A 12,867-nucleotide genomic window follows, 5' to 3' on the forward strand; every position below is an offset into this window, starting at 1 on the left:
GAATCTTTCTTTCTCCTCCACCCTCTTCTGTCTGTAAAACCTTCCATTTGTACAGCTCCTAGGAGCCCCTTTCCTTTTTTTTCTTTCTTCCATCTTTTTTCTCTTTTTGGCTGTACCACACACCATGTGGGATCTTACTTCCCCGACCAGGGATTGAACTTGGGCCCCATGCATTGAAAGCACAGAGTCTTAACCACTGGACTGCCAGGGAAGTCCCTGGAGCTCCTTTCTGTTTTCTAGATGGGATGCTGCCTGAGTCATGAATTCTTGAATAAAGTCAAATAGATCTTCAGATTTACTCAGTTGAATTTGGTTTTTAACACCATTAATAGGATTCTGTGTGTATTCACAAGCGGACAAGCTCTCATTCATGTTCCTTACAGTGTTCCTGGAAGGTAAGACCTGATTGCTGTGAAGTGCCTGGTGCGGGACCTGGCCGGCAGCCATCATCATCGTGGGGGAAGGTCATTCCTTTGCACTTTGGTGCTGTTTTCCTCCTGCTGTGCCAGGCACTGCCTGGGTGTCAGGGAACATTATGGGGACCCAGGACACAATCTTACCTGGAAAGGCCTCCCTGATGAGCTGAGTCAGCTGCTTCACAATTTGTAGCACGGCCACCTCACTCAGCCTCTCATTGGGCACGTGTGGTGTGTCATCACTGCAAAACACAAGCAGCTCGGGAAGTGGCACAAGGAAAAGAAGGGACAGCTCCACCGTGAGAAACCAGCCCTACCCAGACCCAGCTGCAGGACTGGGCCTCAGACAGCTACTGAGAAGGAGGGACCGGGCTGGAGTTGGGAGTCACACCAGACAGAGTTCAAGCCCTGGCTCTGCCATTAACCTGCTGTGGGTCCCTGGGCTGGTTGTTTAACCTCTCTGAACTTCCATGAGCTCATCTGTAAAATAGGGATAATATGGAACTTCAGAGTATCTGTGGGGCTTCAACAAAGAAAGTTCCAAAATCTCTGTGCCGAGTGACTGCAGCCATGAAGTTAAAAGATGATTGCTCTTATGAAGAAAAACTATGACAAACCTACACAGAGTATTAAAAAGTAGAGACTTCACTTTACTGGCAAAGATCCATATACTCAGAGCTATGGTTTAGTCATGTACTGATGTGAGAGTTGGACCATAAAGAAGGCTGAGCGCCAAAGAATTAATACTTCTGTGGTGTTGGAGAAGACTCTTGAGAGTCCCTTGGACTGCAAGGAGATCAAACCTGTCCATCCTAAAGGAAATCAACCCTGAATATTCATTGGAAGGACTGATGCTGCAGCTGAAGCTCCAGTACTTTGGCCACCTGATACAAAGAGCCGACTCATTGGAAAAGATCTTGATGCTGGGAAAGATTGAAGGCTAAAGGAGAAGGCAACAGAGGATGAGATGGTTGGATGGCATCATTGACTCGGTGGGGTGGAGAAGCCGATCTGAGTTCATTCCTTGCCCCAAGGGTTCTAAGGAGTCTGGATCTGCCTTCATAATAAAGCATCTGGATGTACTCTGGCAGGTCCAGGGCCTGCCCCAGGACCATTTAGCCCCCACCCGACCCCTCATTTGACAGACCTAAATTCCTGGATCCATCTTAGAAAGGTGCAGCAAGAAGGAGGAAGAAGAGGGAAGGGAGGTTTGGGGAAAAAGAAGGAGGAAGGGAGGTTTGGGAGTGATAGGAGCCCCCACAATCTAAAGCCTGAGGACTCTGCTGGACTGAGCGCAGCAACTGTGCCCCGAGACTCCCTGGGGAAGTTAACTAGCTGAATCATACGGAGACCACTACTGGCAGTCCACACTGGCTCACTTTGTGCCGGGTACCTGCCGTGTGTTGAACCCATATCCACTCATTTATTCTTCATAATAACCCTACAGTGGAGCTTCTATTGTTATCCCATTTGACAGATAAAGAAACCAAGGCACAGAAAGGTGAAGAGTCCTGCCTAAGAGTATACAACCAGACAGTGGTAGAGCCAGGGTTTGAACCAGTCAGCCCGGCTCCAGAGTCTATGCTCACATCCATTACATCCTATAGTGTCTCTTCATGAGGACAGCAGGAGGGGCCTTGGAGCCCCATCCTCCCTGGGGACAGGCTAGGAATCCAAAGACATCAGAACAAAATTCCATTTTCCCCTAGTCTGGAAGATTTAATTCTGTGTGATAGAAAACATATTCAATTGGTACAGGTTAATCCCCAAGGGATTGCGATTCTCCCAGGAGAGGCCAAATTTCTTAGAAACTGAAGAATTAAAAGGGGCCCTAGAGGTCCACTCATCCAATGTCATAACCTTTGCAAGTCCCAGAGATTTCCCAGAAAAATCATGCTTTTCTGTTAAAGGATGGTGAATTTCCCAGAGGGAGCATGTCTTTTAGAATGTTACTCATTTCTCAGGGAGCAGGGGGCCAGAGTCATGGCCTAAAACTCACTTTCTCCTTGGATTGATTGCTGAGCCCCGGGACACCAGAACTGCCCAGGCTTCCCTGAGAGACGGTCACATTTCTTAAGACTCCAGCCTTACTCCACCCACTACTGTCCATGTGAGGGTCATTCCGGTCACTCCCATGTCACAGTGAGTGACAGCTAGGGCCATTGTGGGTTTGCTCCACCTTATGGAAGTGTCTATAGAGGCTAGAAGAGGGCGTGGGAAGCCAGAGCTCCAGCCAGCCCTCTTCACCTGCTCTCTAGCTCACCACTTCCTACAGGAAGTCCTCCCAGTTTCACCAGAGGGAGTCAGGTGCCCTGTGAAACTCCCCAACCTGCTCAGTGCCCCTCTCCTTGCTGGGATAGCATGGTCAGCGACCTCGTCTATATCACCCAGGAAACCTTGAGTTCCCTGAAGGAGGGTCGGGGTCCCTATTATCTCTGTTCCCTCATGTCTGCCCAGGGGTGAGCACAGGGCAGGCTGATCTACCAAGAGAGGGAGGGAAGGGTCAAGTGAGTGAAGGGGGGACCACGAGTGCTGAGGGAAGTTGAAGGACTTACAGCAGTATCCTTGGAGGAATGGCAGAAATGGCATCACTACGACTGAGCTGAAATTGCTCCTCAAGCCCTCTCTTTGCAGGCCAAGCTCTGACCAGGGAGGACCCCCAAGGCCAGGCAGCCAGGGGTGGCCCACAGCTGGCCAGGACACTTGGTCCCAATGCTGACCCACCTTCAGCCCTCCTAACTTTCTCCTCTCCCTGCATTTGGGTCTCTGAGGCTTGCAGTCCCTAAACTCTGGTGGGAGTGGCAGCAGGGTTCATCCCCCGACTTGAAATCCAGGACTTCGCCACATGCCCAAGCATGCCATGACCGTGTCCCCAGCCTCAGTGAACGCCAAGTTCTGCTGAGTCTGGGAGACACGAGGTCAAGGGCACAGACCCTGGAATCAGCCAGGCCCAGGCTCCCATGGACAAGCGTTGAGTTTCATCCTCTCTGCAACAGGGCTGGTGTGAAGACTAAGGGAGATGGTTTGGTGCAGGTGCCAGGAGGGCCAGGGGCACTCGCAGTGGCCAGGGAAGGGTAGCTGCGGTGACGGCTCTCACCCAGTCCAGAGGATGAAGTCTGGCTCTGGCTCGATCTCCTTCATGGCGTAGATGGAGGAGTTGATGAGGATCCAGGGAGAATCACAGAGATAGTCACCCCAGGGGCCTGCGTTGGGCACCGGCTGGGAGCCTGCAGACGGGCATACCTGGAGAGGATCTTCAGACACCTTGTAGTCAGGGTCCAGGTGCAGGTCAGAGATGTGCCAGAACTTCCCTGCAGGGATAAGGAGACCCCTCTAATATGGGTTCCTCCCTGAGCCTGGATGGGGAGGGATCAGGGGAACCCTGGGGTAGGAGAGGGGAGTTTACACAGGTGAAAGGAAGTTTTCTCCAAATCCAGGGCTGGGCTTTGCCCAGGGAGGTGCTGAGCAGAACAGAAAATAGGCTTGGTTCTGTCCCTGACCTCTGACCTTTGACAAGACCCTTTCTATCTCCCCACATCTCAGTGTTCCCAGCAGCAGGAGGAGGGATTGGACTGTATGACCTTCAGGAATCCTTCAGGAGTTCTGTGTAGAGTGCTTGTTTTAAAGTAAAGATGAGTTAAACACCCAGGCTCTGGAACCACGTACTAGCTGTGCGACTCTGGGTGAGATGCTTCCCCTCTCTGAGCCAATAACTAGAGCTAAATGTTATGCTCTAGGGAAATACATACAAAAATCTGGGAGAAGGCTTACACCCCAAAGGCCTCATAAGATCTTGCTGATTAATACCAGCAAAAAGCTGGGGAATATGTGTGGCAATAAAAAAGAAAGAAGGCTGAGCACCAAAGAATTGGTGCGTTTGAACTGTGGTGTTGGAGAAGACTCTTGGACTGCAAGGATATCAAACCAGTCAATCCTAAAGGAAATCAACCCTGAATATTCATGGGAAGGACTAATGCCGAAGCTGAAGCTCCAATACTATGGCCACCTGTACAAAGAGCTGACTCATTAGAAAAGACCCTGATGCTGGGAAAGATTGAAGGCAGAAGAAGGGGATGACAGAGGGTGAGATGGTTGGATGGCATCACTGACTCAACGGACATGAGTTTGAGCAGGCTCCCAGAGATAGTGATGACAAGGAAGCCTGGCATGCTGCAGTCCATGGGGTCACAAAGAGTTGGACATGATTGAGCTACTGAACAACAAAAATGTGTGGAAATGGTGTTTATGAGTAGTAGACCAGAAAAGGTGGAATGTCATTTCAGACTGGCTTGAATTTCTCATTGTGGGCCTACTTGTTAGTGACTCTGGATGTAAGGTGAAACGCCAAAAGTCTCTAGGGGTAACACAAAGAAGGGAATCTGAAGAAACGGGCTTTGGAGTGGCTTTCTCATCTGCATCCAGCGCAGGGCCTGGTGTAAGTGGTTTCAACGATGCCGATTGAAGGAGAGGTTGAACAGGTTTGGCCTCTCCCCTAATTCCTGTTTCCAGAGTTTCCTCACTTTCCACCATTGCTCTCACTTCCTCCTCCACTTCCTGTGTCACTCAGCACCAACAGTCAACACCCACCCATCCCAGTAAAATGGGCCTGGGCCTGGGAGTCTGCCTTCTATCGCTTTCAGGGTTGGCTAGCCAGTCCCCGCTCTTTCCACCCTCCCTGCCTCCCTCCCCCAGTGACTCTGAACCAAAGGTAAAGCCTGGACCCTGATCTCACTCCTTGATGCTTCTGAGCTTTGGCCCACCTCTCCTGATCTAAACCTGGTCTCCAGGAAAGAATCAGAAACTTGTTCAAACCAAGGTGCACACGACTGATTAAACAAAACGTGGCCCCTCCCACGATCATTATGTAATCATCCTCCTCACAGCCCTGAAGGGATTATCATTATCCCCTTTCCATTTTGGTGATAAGGAGATGAAAGTTCAGAGGTCAACATGCTTGAGATCACATGGTAAATGCTGGGGGCCAGTGGCGGGGGCGGGGAGGGGGGGAGTCCCCTGGCTCCCTAATCACTCCCAGGAAAACGTGATTGCTAAGGGGGTAAAATCAATGCCTTTTATTTTAACTCCTTTTGTAGATTGTCTATGCCTGCATTTTAAGTTTTCACCCTAACTGAGAGTCTCTGTTTATAATGGGGGAAGTAAAACTTTTCACACGACTAGTGATCACTAACATATTTGAAATTACACCTACAGGGGCAACATCCTAACGCAGAGAAAAGAAAGCAACCATCCCATTTCATCAAGAAAGTGGGCAGAGTTGGGGGGCTTTCCTGCCGGTGGCGGTAAGTGGGTCACACCTGCTTCCAGTCAGGCCAGCCAGGTTAGCTATGGAAGCTTGAGAAACTTTTTCCTTCTGTCTGGCACGTGGGGCCCTTGCTTCCTCTGCAGACCATACAGAGGTCATCCGTTTGCCTCAAGCAGGCACTTTCTCAGCAAACCACAAACGTGGAGCAGCTCTTCCCCTTTGATGTCAGCCCTCAAAGTTCTCAATGAGCATTGCTTCACTTCAGAAACTCCTTGTCTGCAGCTCGAGTGTCAGCTGTTGGTGTTTCTCTCTTCTGGCAAGTTCCGGACTAGTCAGAGTAGAACTGGAACTCCTTCCAGGCTCCCTTGCGCTTCCTATGACCTCTCTGTGCAAACGTGAGTGTGCGTGTGCGTGCGTGTGCATGTGCGTGTGTGTGTGTGTGTGTGCGCAGATGCTTGCCTTTATGCCCACGGCCTCAAAGGCCTAACTTTGGGAGCGGTCAGGAGAGTGGAAACAATGGCTGAGAGGGCCAGAGGTTCAGACACGGGCAGACCTCAGGCTCCAGTCTCCTCACAGTGGAGGCCGACCATAGACCCCTCCTCTTCTCCTTGGCCCCAACCCCGCCCACTCGCTCTCCTCACGGGGCCTCTTTCCTGACTCTGCCGCTTTCCCCAGTCCTCTCGGGTCATCGCACGGCTGCCTTCTCTTCTTCATTGAGGTCTCAGCTGGAGAATCATCTCCTCAGATAAGACTTCTCTGACTGCCTTTGCTCAAGTTCCACTTCTTCCCACCCATCTGGTCTCTAGCTGGGTGACTCCAAATGACCCTCCCATTTTATTTTTTCAGAGCACTCTCACACATGAAATTATCTTGTTGACTTGGCTGTTGGACATCTGCCCTGTCTACAGTGTCAGAGTGCTTGATCCCAGAATGCTTTCATGATACATCTATGCTACCCATAAGAGAACGGAGCCACAGGCTTCTATGGAATTAGTCACAGACTGTAAGGAATTGAGGTCTAATTATCATGTCATGGAGAAGAAGGTGAGCACAAGAACCCTGAAGAGGGAGGCAGGTTACTGGGTTTCCTCATCCCGGGCCCCTTGGACTGCAAGGAGATCAAACCAGTCAATCCTAAAGGAAATCAATCCTGAATATTCGTTAGAAGGACTGATGTTGCAGCTGAAGCTCCCATACTTTGGCCACCTAATGCAAAGAGCCGACTCATTAGAAAAGACCCTGATTCTGGGAAAGATTGAAGGCAGGAGGAGAAGGGGACGACAGAGGGTGAGATGGTTGGATGGCATCACTGACTCAATGGACATGAGTTTGAGCCAGCTCTGGGATATAGTGAAAGACAGGGAAGCCTGGCGTGCTGCCGTCCATGGGGTTGCAAAGAGCTGGAGATGACTGAGTGACTGAACAACAGCAACAACCCAGGATGAGGACTCTGAGCAAGCCAGCTGGGCTGAGGGTGTTTGACATCTGGTCTACTTCTCTATAACCATCAAATAAGACAGTGAACAAGAAAGGGCCTGTCCAAAGCACATGAAAAGATGCTCAACATCACTAATTACTAGAGAAATGCAAATAAAAACTGGTCACAGCAGTCAGAAGGGCCATTATCAAAAAGCCTACAAACAATAAATGCTGGTGAGGGTGTGGAGAAAAGGAAACCCTCATACACTGTTGGTGGGAATGCAAACTGGTAGAGTCACTATGGAGTAGAGTATGGATGTGCCTTAAAAAACTGGAAATAGAACTATTATATGATCCAGCAGTCCCACTCCTGGCCATATACCCAGAAAAAAAAGATAATTTCAAAAGATACATGCACTCCCATGTTCGTTGCAGCACTATTCACAAATGGCCAGGACATAGAAGCAACCTAAATGCCCACCAACAGAGGACTGGATAAAGAAGATGTGGTATGTATGCAATGGAGTATTACTCGGCCATTGAAAAGAACAAAACAATGCCATTTGCAGCAACATGGATGCACCTAGAGATTCTCATTGGAGAAGGAAATGGCAACCCACTCCAGTATTCTTGCCTGAAAAATCCCATGGATGGAGGAGCCTGGTGGGCTAAACCTTTTGGGGTTGCTAAGAGTGGGACACGACCGAGGGACTAACACACAGAGATTCTCATACTGAGTGAAGTCAGATAGAGAAAGACAAATATCATATGATATCACTTATATGTGGAATCTTAAAAAAAAAAAAGGTACAAATGAACTTATCTACAAAACAGAAATAGATTTACAGAGGTAGAAAATAAACTTATGGTTGGGGGGAGGTCACAAGAGGGAGAGGGATAAACTGGAAGATTGGGAATTGACACACACACTACCGTATACAAAATAGATACTAATAAGGGCCTACTGCGTAGCACAAGGAACTCTACTCAGTGCTCTGTGATGGCCTGTGTGGAAGGGAAACCTAAAAAGGAGTGGATTTATGTGTTTGTACAGCAGTTTCACTTTTTCCCAGATTCACACCTGGGATTGGCACAACACTGTAGATCGATCATACTTCAACAAAAATTTTAAAAAAGGAAAATATGATGTTTAATTTCTGTACATATTTTATTCATGTGAAAGTCAGTGGTGTCCACTCTTTGTGACCCCATGGACCATACAGTCCATGGAATTCTCCAGGCCAGAATACTGGAGTGGGTAGCCTTTCCCTTCTCCAGGGTTTCTTCCCAACCCAGCGGTCAAACCCAGGTCTCCCGCATTGCGGGCGGATTCTTTACCAGCTGAACCACAAGGAAATCTCAAGAATACTGGATTGGGTAGCCTATCCCTTCTCCAGCGGATCTTCCCAAACCAGGAATCTAACTGGAGTCTCCTGCATTGCAGGTGGATTCTTTACCAACTGAGCTATCAGGGAAGCCCACTGATGAATATACAATAATTTAATCAATGCTACTGATGGACTGATGCTGAAGCTGAAACTCCAATACTTTGGCCACCTAATTTGAAGAACTGACTCATTGGAAAAGATCCTGATGCTGGGCAAGATTGAAGGCAGGAGGAGAAGGGGATGACAGAGGATGAGATCATTGGATGGCATTACCGACTCGATGGACATGAGTTTGAGCAAGTTCCATGAGTTAGTGATGTACAGGGAAGCCTGGCGTGCTGCAGTCCTTGGGATTGCAGAGAGTCGGACATGACTGAGTGACTGAACTCAACTGAATTAATGCTACATAATATTTATATTTCTTTCAGTTGTTTTTTTTTTTTTACCCATTGTAAATTATAATGCTTTTTTCCTTCTTTACTCTTTAAAAACATTTTTTGGAGTATAAGTTGATTAAAATGTTGCATTTGTTTCTGCTAGACAACAAAGTGAGTCAGTTGTGCAGATGCATGTACACACCTTTTTTGGATTCTTATCCCATGTGGGTCATTGCAGAGTGTTAAGGGAGTTCCCTGTGCTAGCCTATAGATTATAGTGCTTTTTTTCTTAAGAATAAAAACTCCAGTAGAGAAAGATGTGAACATTTCAAGGCTTTTATTCATGTACTAGATATCTCACTGAGGATGTGAATATTATAAAAAATGTTTGCCAATTTGGTTGGTGAAAAATGAGATCTCATTAGTTATTTTGCATTTCTTGAATTTCTAGTGAATTTGAATATTTTAAATATGTTTATTGGCCACTTGTATTTCTTTTTTGGTGACTTTTCTATTTGTGTGTTCTTTGCCCGTTTCTATTGAAAGAAAGAAAGTGAATGTCAGTCAGTCATGTTTGACCCTTTGTGACCTCATGGGCTATCCATGGAATTCTCCAGGCCAAAATACTAGAGTAGCCTTTCCCTTCTCCAGGGGACTTTCCCAACCCAGGGATCGAACCCAGGGTCTCCCATGTTGCAGGCAGATTCTTTATTTCTATTGAGGTGTTCCATTATTTTTCTTAGTTTGTAGGAGCCCTTGTCTGTATAACATTAACCCTTTATCTATCATATATGCTGTAACATTGGAAGGGGGGATAAAGACTTCCTTTTCTGCTTCTCCTGGTAAGTAAAATTAAGCAAAGAAGCAGACTACAAAACTATATATGTAGTGTGGTAGTCATTTTATTTTTAAAAGCACATAAAAATGAAGAGAAACATTTATAAGGAACCCGATGAAAAAGTTAATGATTTTTTAAATACTTTTTTCTATTTTTCCTTTTTTTTTTAATCAGTGAAGATATTTAAACTACAATTGGTGTGTCCTTTTCCTCCCAATTAGATTTTAAAAGTTCCTAGGGGACAGAGATAATGATGCTTCACTTGTCCCCTGCAGTGGCTTACAATTGTCTGACAAATAAATACAATGGTGAATTAACATTTTTATTTTATTTGACTGTAAGAGTTTTACTCTCAGAGGCATTTTCTTGTTACTTTCACTGTGGTCTTGGCTGGTTGCCCTGGGAAGCAGTGGAATGAAATAGTTGTTTAAGAGACTAATTATAGAAGAGGCAGTGTGTGGTGCTCAGGATATAGCTATAGGAAGCAACCTTGGAAGCTGTCAGTTAACATCTTCAGTTAACCTCCTTGCCTGGTCCCTCAAGCTCTCTCCGAGTCTTGCTCATGAAGTATAGAAACCCACTGACACCAGCCAGATACAGGTATATCTGTGTCACTGTGTCACTCAGACCCCATTGTTAGACAAACTTCTACTAAAATAAAAACTTCCTTCTCTACTTTTCTTTTCCCCAAGAGATCTTTGAAAAAATATTTATTTATTTGGCTGCATCAGGTCGTAGTTGTGGCACATGGGCACACTCTAAGGCACGTGGGATCCTAGTTCCCCGACCAGGGATTAAACCCATGTTCTCTGCATAGCCAGGCGGATTCTTAACCACTGGAGTACCAAGGAAGTCCCTTTACTTTTTAATTAAAAAAAAAAATCAGTCTCTGAGCCATCCCTGTAGTCACTAATGATCTAATGATGAAAAAACACAGGACTTTAGGTTTGTGGTCTCAGCAGCTAGAGAAACTGGCACTTGACACCACCACCCTCCTGGTTTCCCACTGTTACATGGTGTTTCCAATACAGGGTAAAAAGGGCATTTCTGGGATTATTTTGCACCTAGGCTTGGTCCAAGTGCAGCAAATAGCATCCCATCATGGTCTGAAGAGGCACTGAGTTATTGCAGGGGGTGGTCAGGGTTGGTTTCAACTGAGTTTCCTGCAAATGGGCAAAGGCTAACTAAGGTTAAGTAATACGGCAAAGCAGCTGAGAAATGATATTTCATTTCATAAAGTTGGGGTTCACAGTTGCTAGCATATTAGGATCAACTCTCCTAATGCTTTTGCCTCAAATGAAAATGAGTTAGAAGTCAAGCTCTTTGAGGACAAGCTCCAAGTGAGGACAGTGAGCTATTGGATGTTCAGTGCCCTTTGTGCCTTAGGCAGCAAAGCTGGTCATTGGAAGACTGGTGTACGGCTTCACCTGGAAGAGCCATCTCTCCTGAATAACAGATTATGGCCCTGGTAGAAAAGTCCTCCTTGGGACTCCCCTGGTGGTCCAGTGGATGAGACGCCACATTGAGGGGGCCCAAGTTCAATCCCTGGCCAGGGAACTAAGATCCCACATACCACAATTAAGCCCATGTGCCACAACTACTGAGCCTGTGTGTGCCAACAAAGACCCAGCACAGCCAAAATAGATTAAAAAACTAAGTGTTTTTTTAAAATGGAAGAAAGAAAAGTGCTCCTTGACGTTATTGTTGGTCAACTCACAAAAAAAGAGTAGCGTGGTGGGGAAGAGAGGTGCAGTCAGTCGAAGCCTAGACAACTTCAGAGGCAGTTGGGGACTTCTCCAAGTGTGCCATTCAGCAGGGAGAGGCCCTGTTTATCTACTTTCAATTTTTTTTTTAAATTTTGGCCACATTCCACAGCATGTGAGACCTTAGTTCCCTGACTAGGGATTGAACTCATACCCTCCACATTAAAAGGCAGAGTTTTAACCACTGGACAACTGGGGAAGTCCCTGCATGCTGGTAAGTTGCTTCAGAATGTGTCTGACTCTTTGCACCCCTGTGAACTGTAGCCCACCAGGTTCCTCTGACCATGGGATTCTCCAGGCAAGAATACTGGAGTGGGTTGCCATTTCCTCCTCCAGGGGATCGTCCCAAACCAGGTATCCAACTCAAGTCTCTTTGTCTCCTCCATAGGCAGGTGGGTTCTTTACTACTAGCGCCCCCTGGGGGAAGTCCCTATCCACCTTCAGTTCTAACGACACACAATATGGTTGCCTAACCCTTCTGGTGGGCTTCCCAAAATGTTTTTCCTCCTTCTCCTCCTACACTCTCCCCTCAACATCTCCCTCCATATGACTTGCTGGAACCCCTTCTATTACTGTATTTGAAAAAAAAAGTATATTTTCAAATAAATCACTGTGTTCAACCAGAAAAAAAGTGGGGAGGGGTGTTTGTCCAGAGGACTCTCCACACACCACTGTCCCTGGCAATTACCCCCAGGACCCAGAGTGAGACTGGGAGGGTGTGGGGAGGTGGGCACTTTAACACTTTATCCTTTGGACCAGAGATTCTCAAACATTACCATAAAGACACCTCATCTGGGGAAATCTCATGAAAATTAAGAAACTCTATATCCACACTGCTTGGATCTTTTACAGTAAGAATGTATTCTCAAAATCCTTGAGTTTTAAGAAAAGGTACCAATCTTAGCTATCATTATTATTCATTAATCATTGAGACTATAAATAAACTTGGCATCAAGTACAGTGAGTGTTGAGGGCACAGACCTGTTTGGAATTCCAGCTCCAGTGCTCACTAGCTGGGTGAACTGACTGTGCCAATTTCTTCATCTGTAAAATGGCGACAACAGCGCCCCCTACCTTTCACAGTTATTGTGAGGTTTAAAACAAGACAATATGAGAGAATGCATAAGCCCTCATCAATGCAAAGCAGCAATTACTCTGAATTTGATCACTGGGGATCCTGCAGTTCTGCTTTCACCACGGAAGGGAGATGGGATGAGGGGGGTGGCTGTGTCCTTCTCCTGCCTGCTCCAGCACCCACTCAGCTGCTGTCTTCTGCAGGTGAAGGTCCAGGGCCAGGAACAATGTGAAGACAAATGCTGTCCTCTCCGGGCTGGTTCTACTTGAGCAGAGGGCTGGCGGGCACAGCGTACCCTCTAGCTTTAATTCTGAAAGCTCAACTCTGC

At 46.9% G+C, this 12,867-nt stretch overlaps 1 protein-coding gene across 1 annotated transcript in view; it reads right to left on the minus strand.

Moving 5' to 3' along the window:
- SMPDL3B (sphingomyelin phosphodiesterase acid like 3B) overlaps positions 1–12,867 on the minus strand; it is a 31,357-nt gene that overhangs the window by 13,234 nt on the left and 5,256 nt on the right. The window contains exons 2-3 of the mRNA XM_052635695.1: positions 3,514–3,727; positions 561–658 (exon numbers count right to left, since the gene is read on the minus strand). Of these exons, the coding sequence (XP_052491655.1) occupies positions 561–658; positions 3,514–3,727 (312 nt within the window). The remainder of the gene's footprint in view (positions 1–560; positions 659–3,513; positions 3,728–12,867) is intronic.

This window comes from Budorcas taxicolor, chromosome 2 (assembly GCF_023091745.1).
Source record: "Budorcas taxicolor isolate Tak-1 chromosome 2, Takin1.1, whole genome shotgun sequence".
NCBI classification, from domain to species: Eukaryota; Metazoa; Chordata; class Mammalia; order Artiodactyla; family Bovidae; genus Budorcas; species Budorcas taxicolor.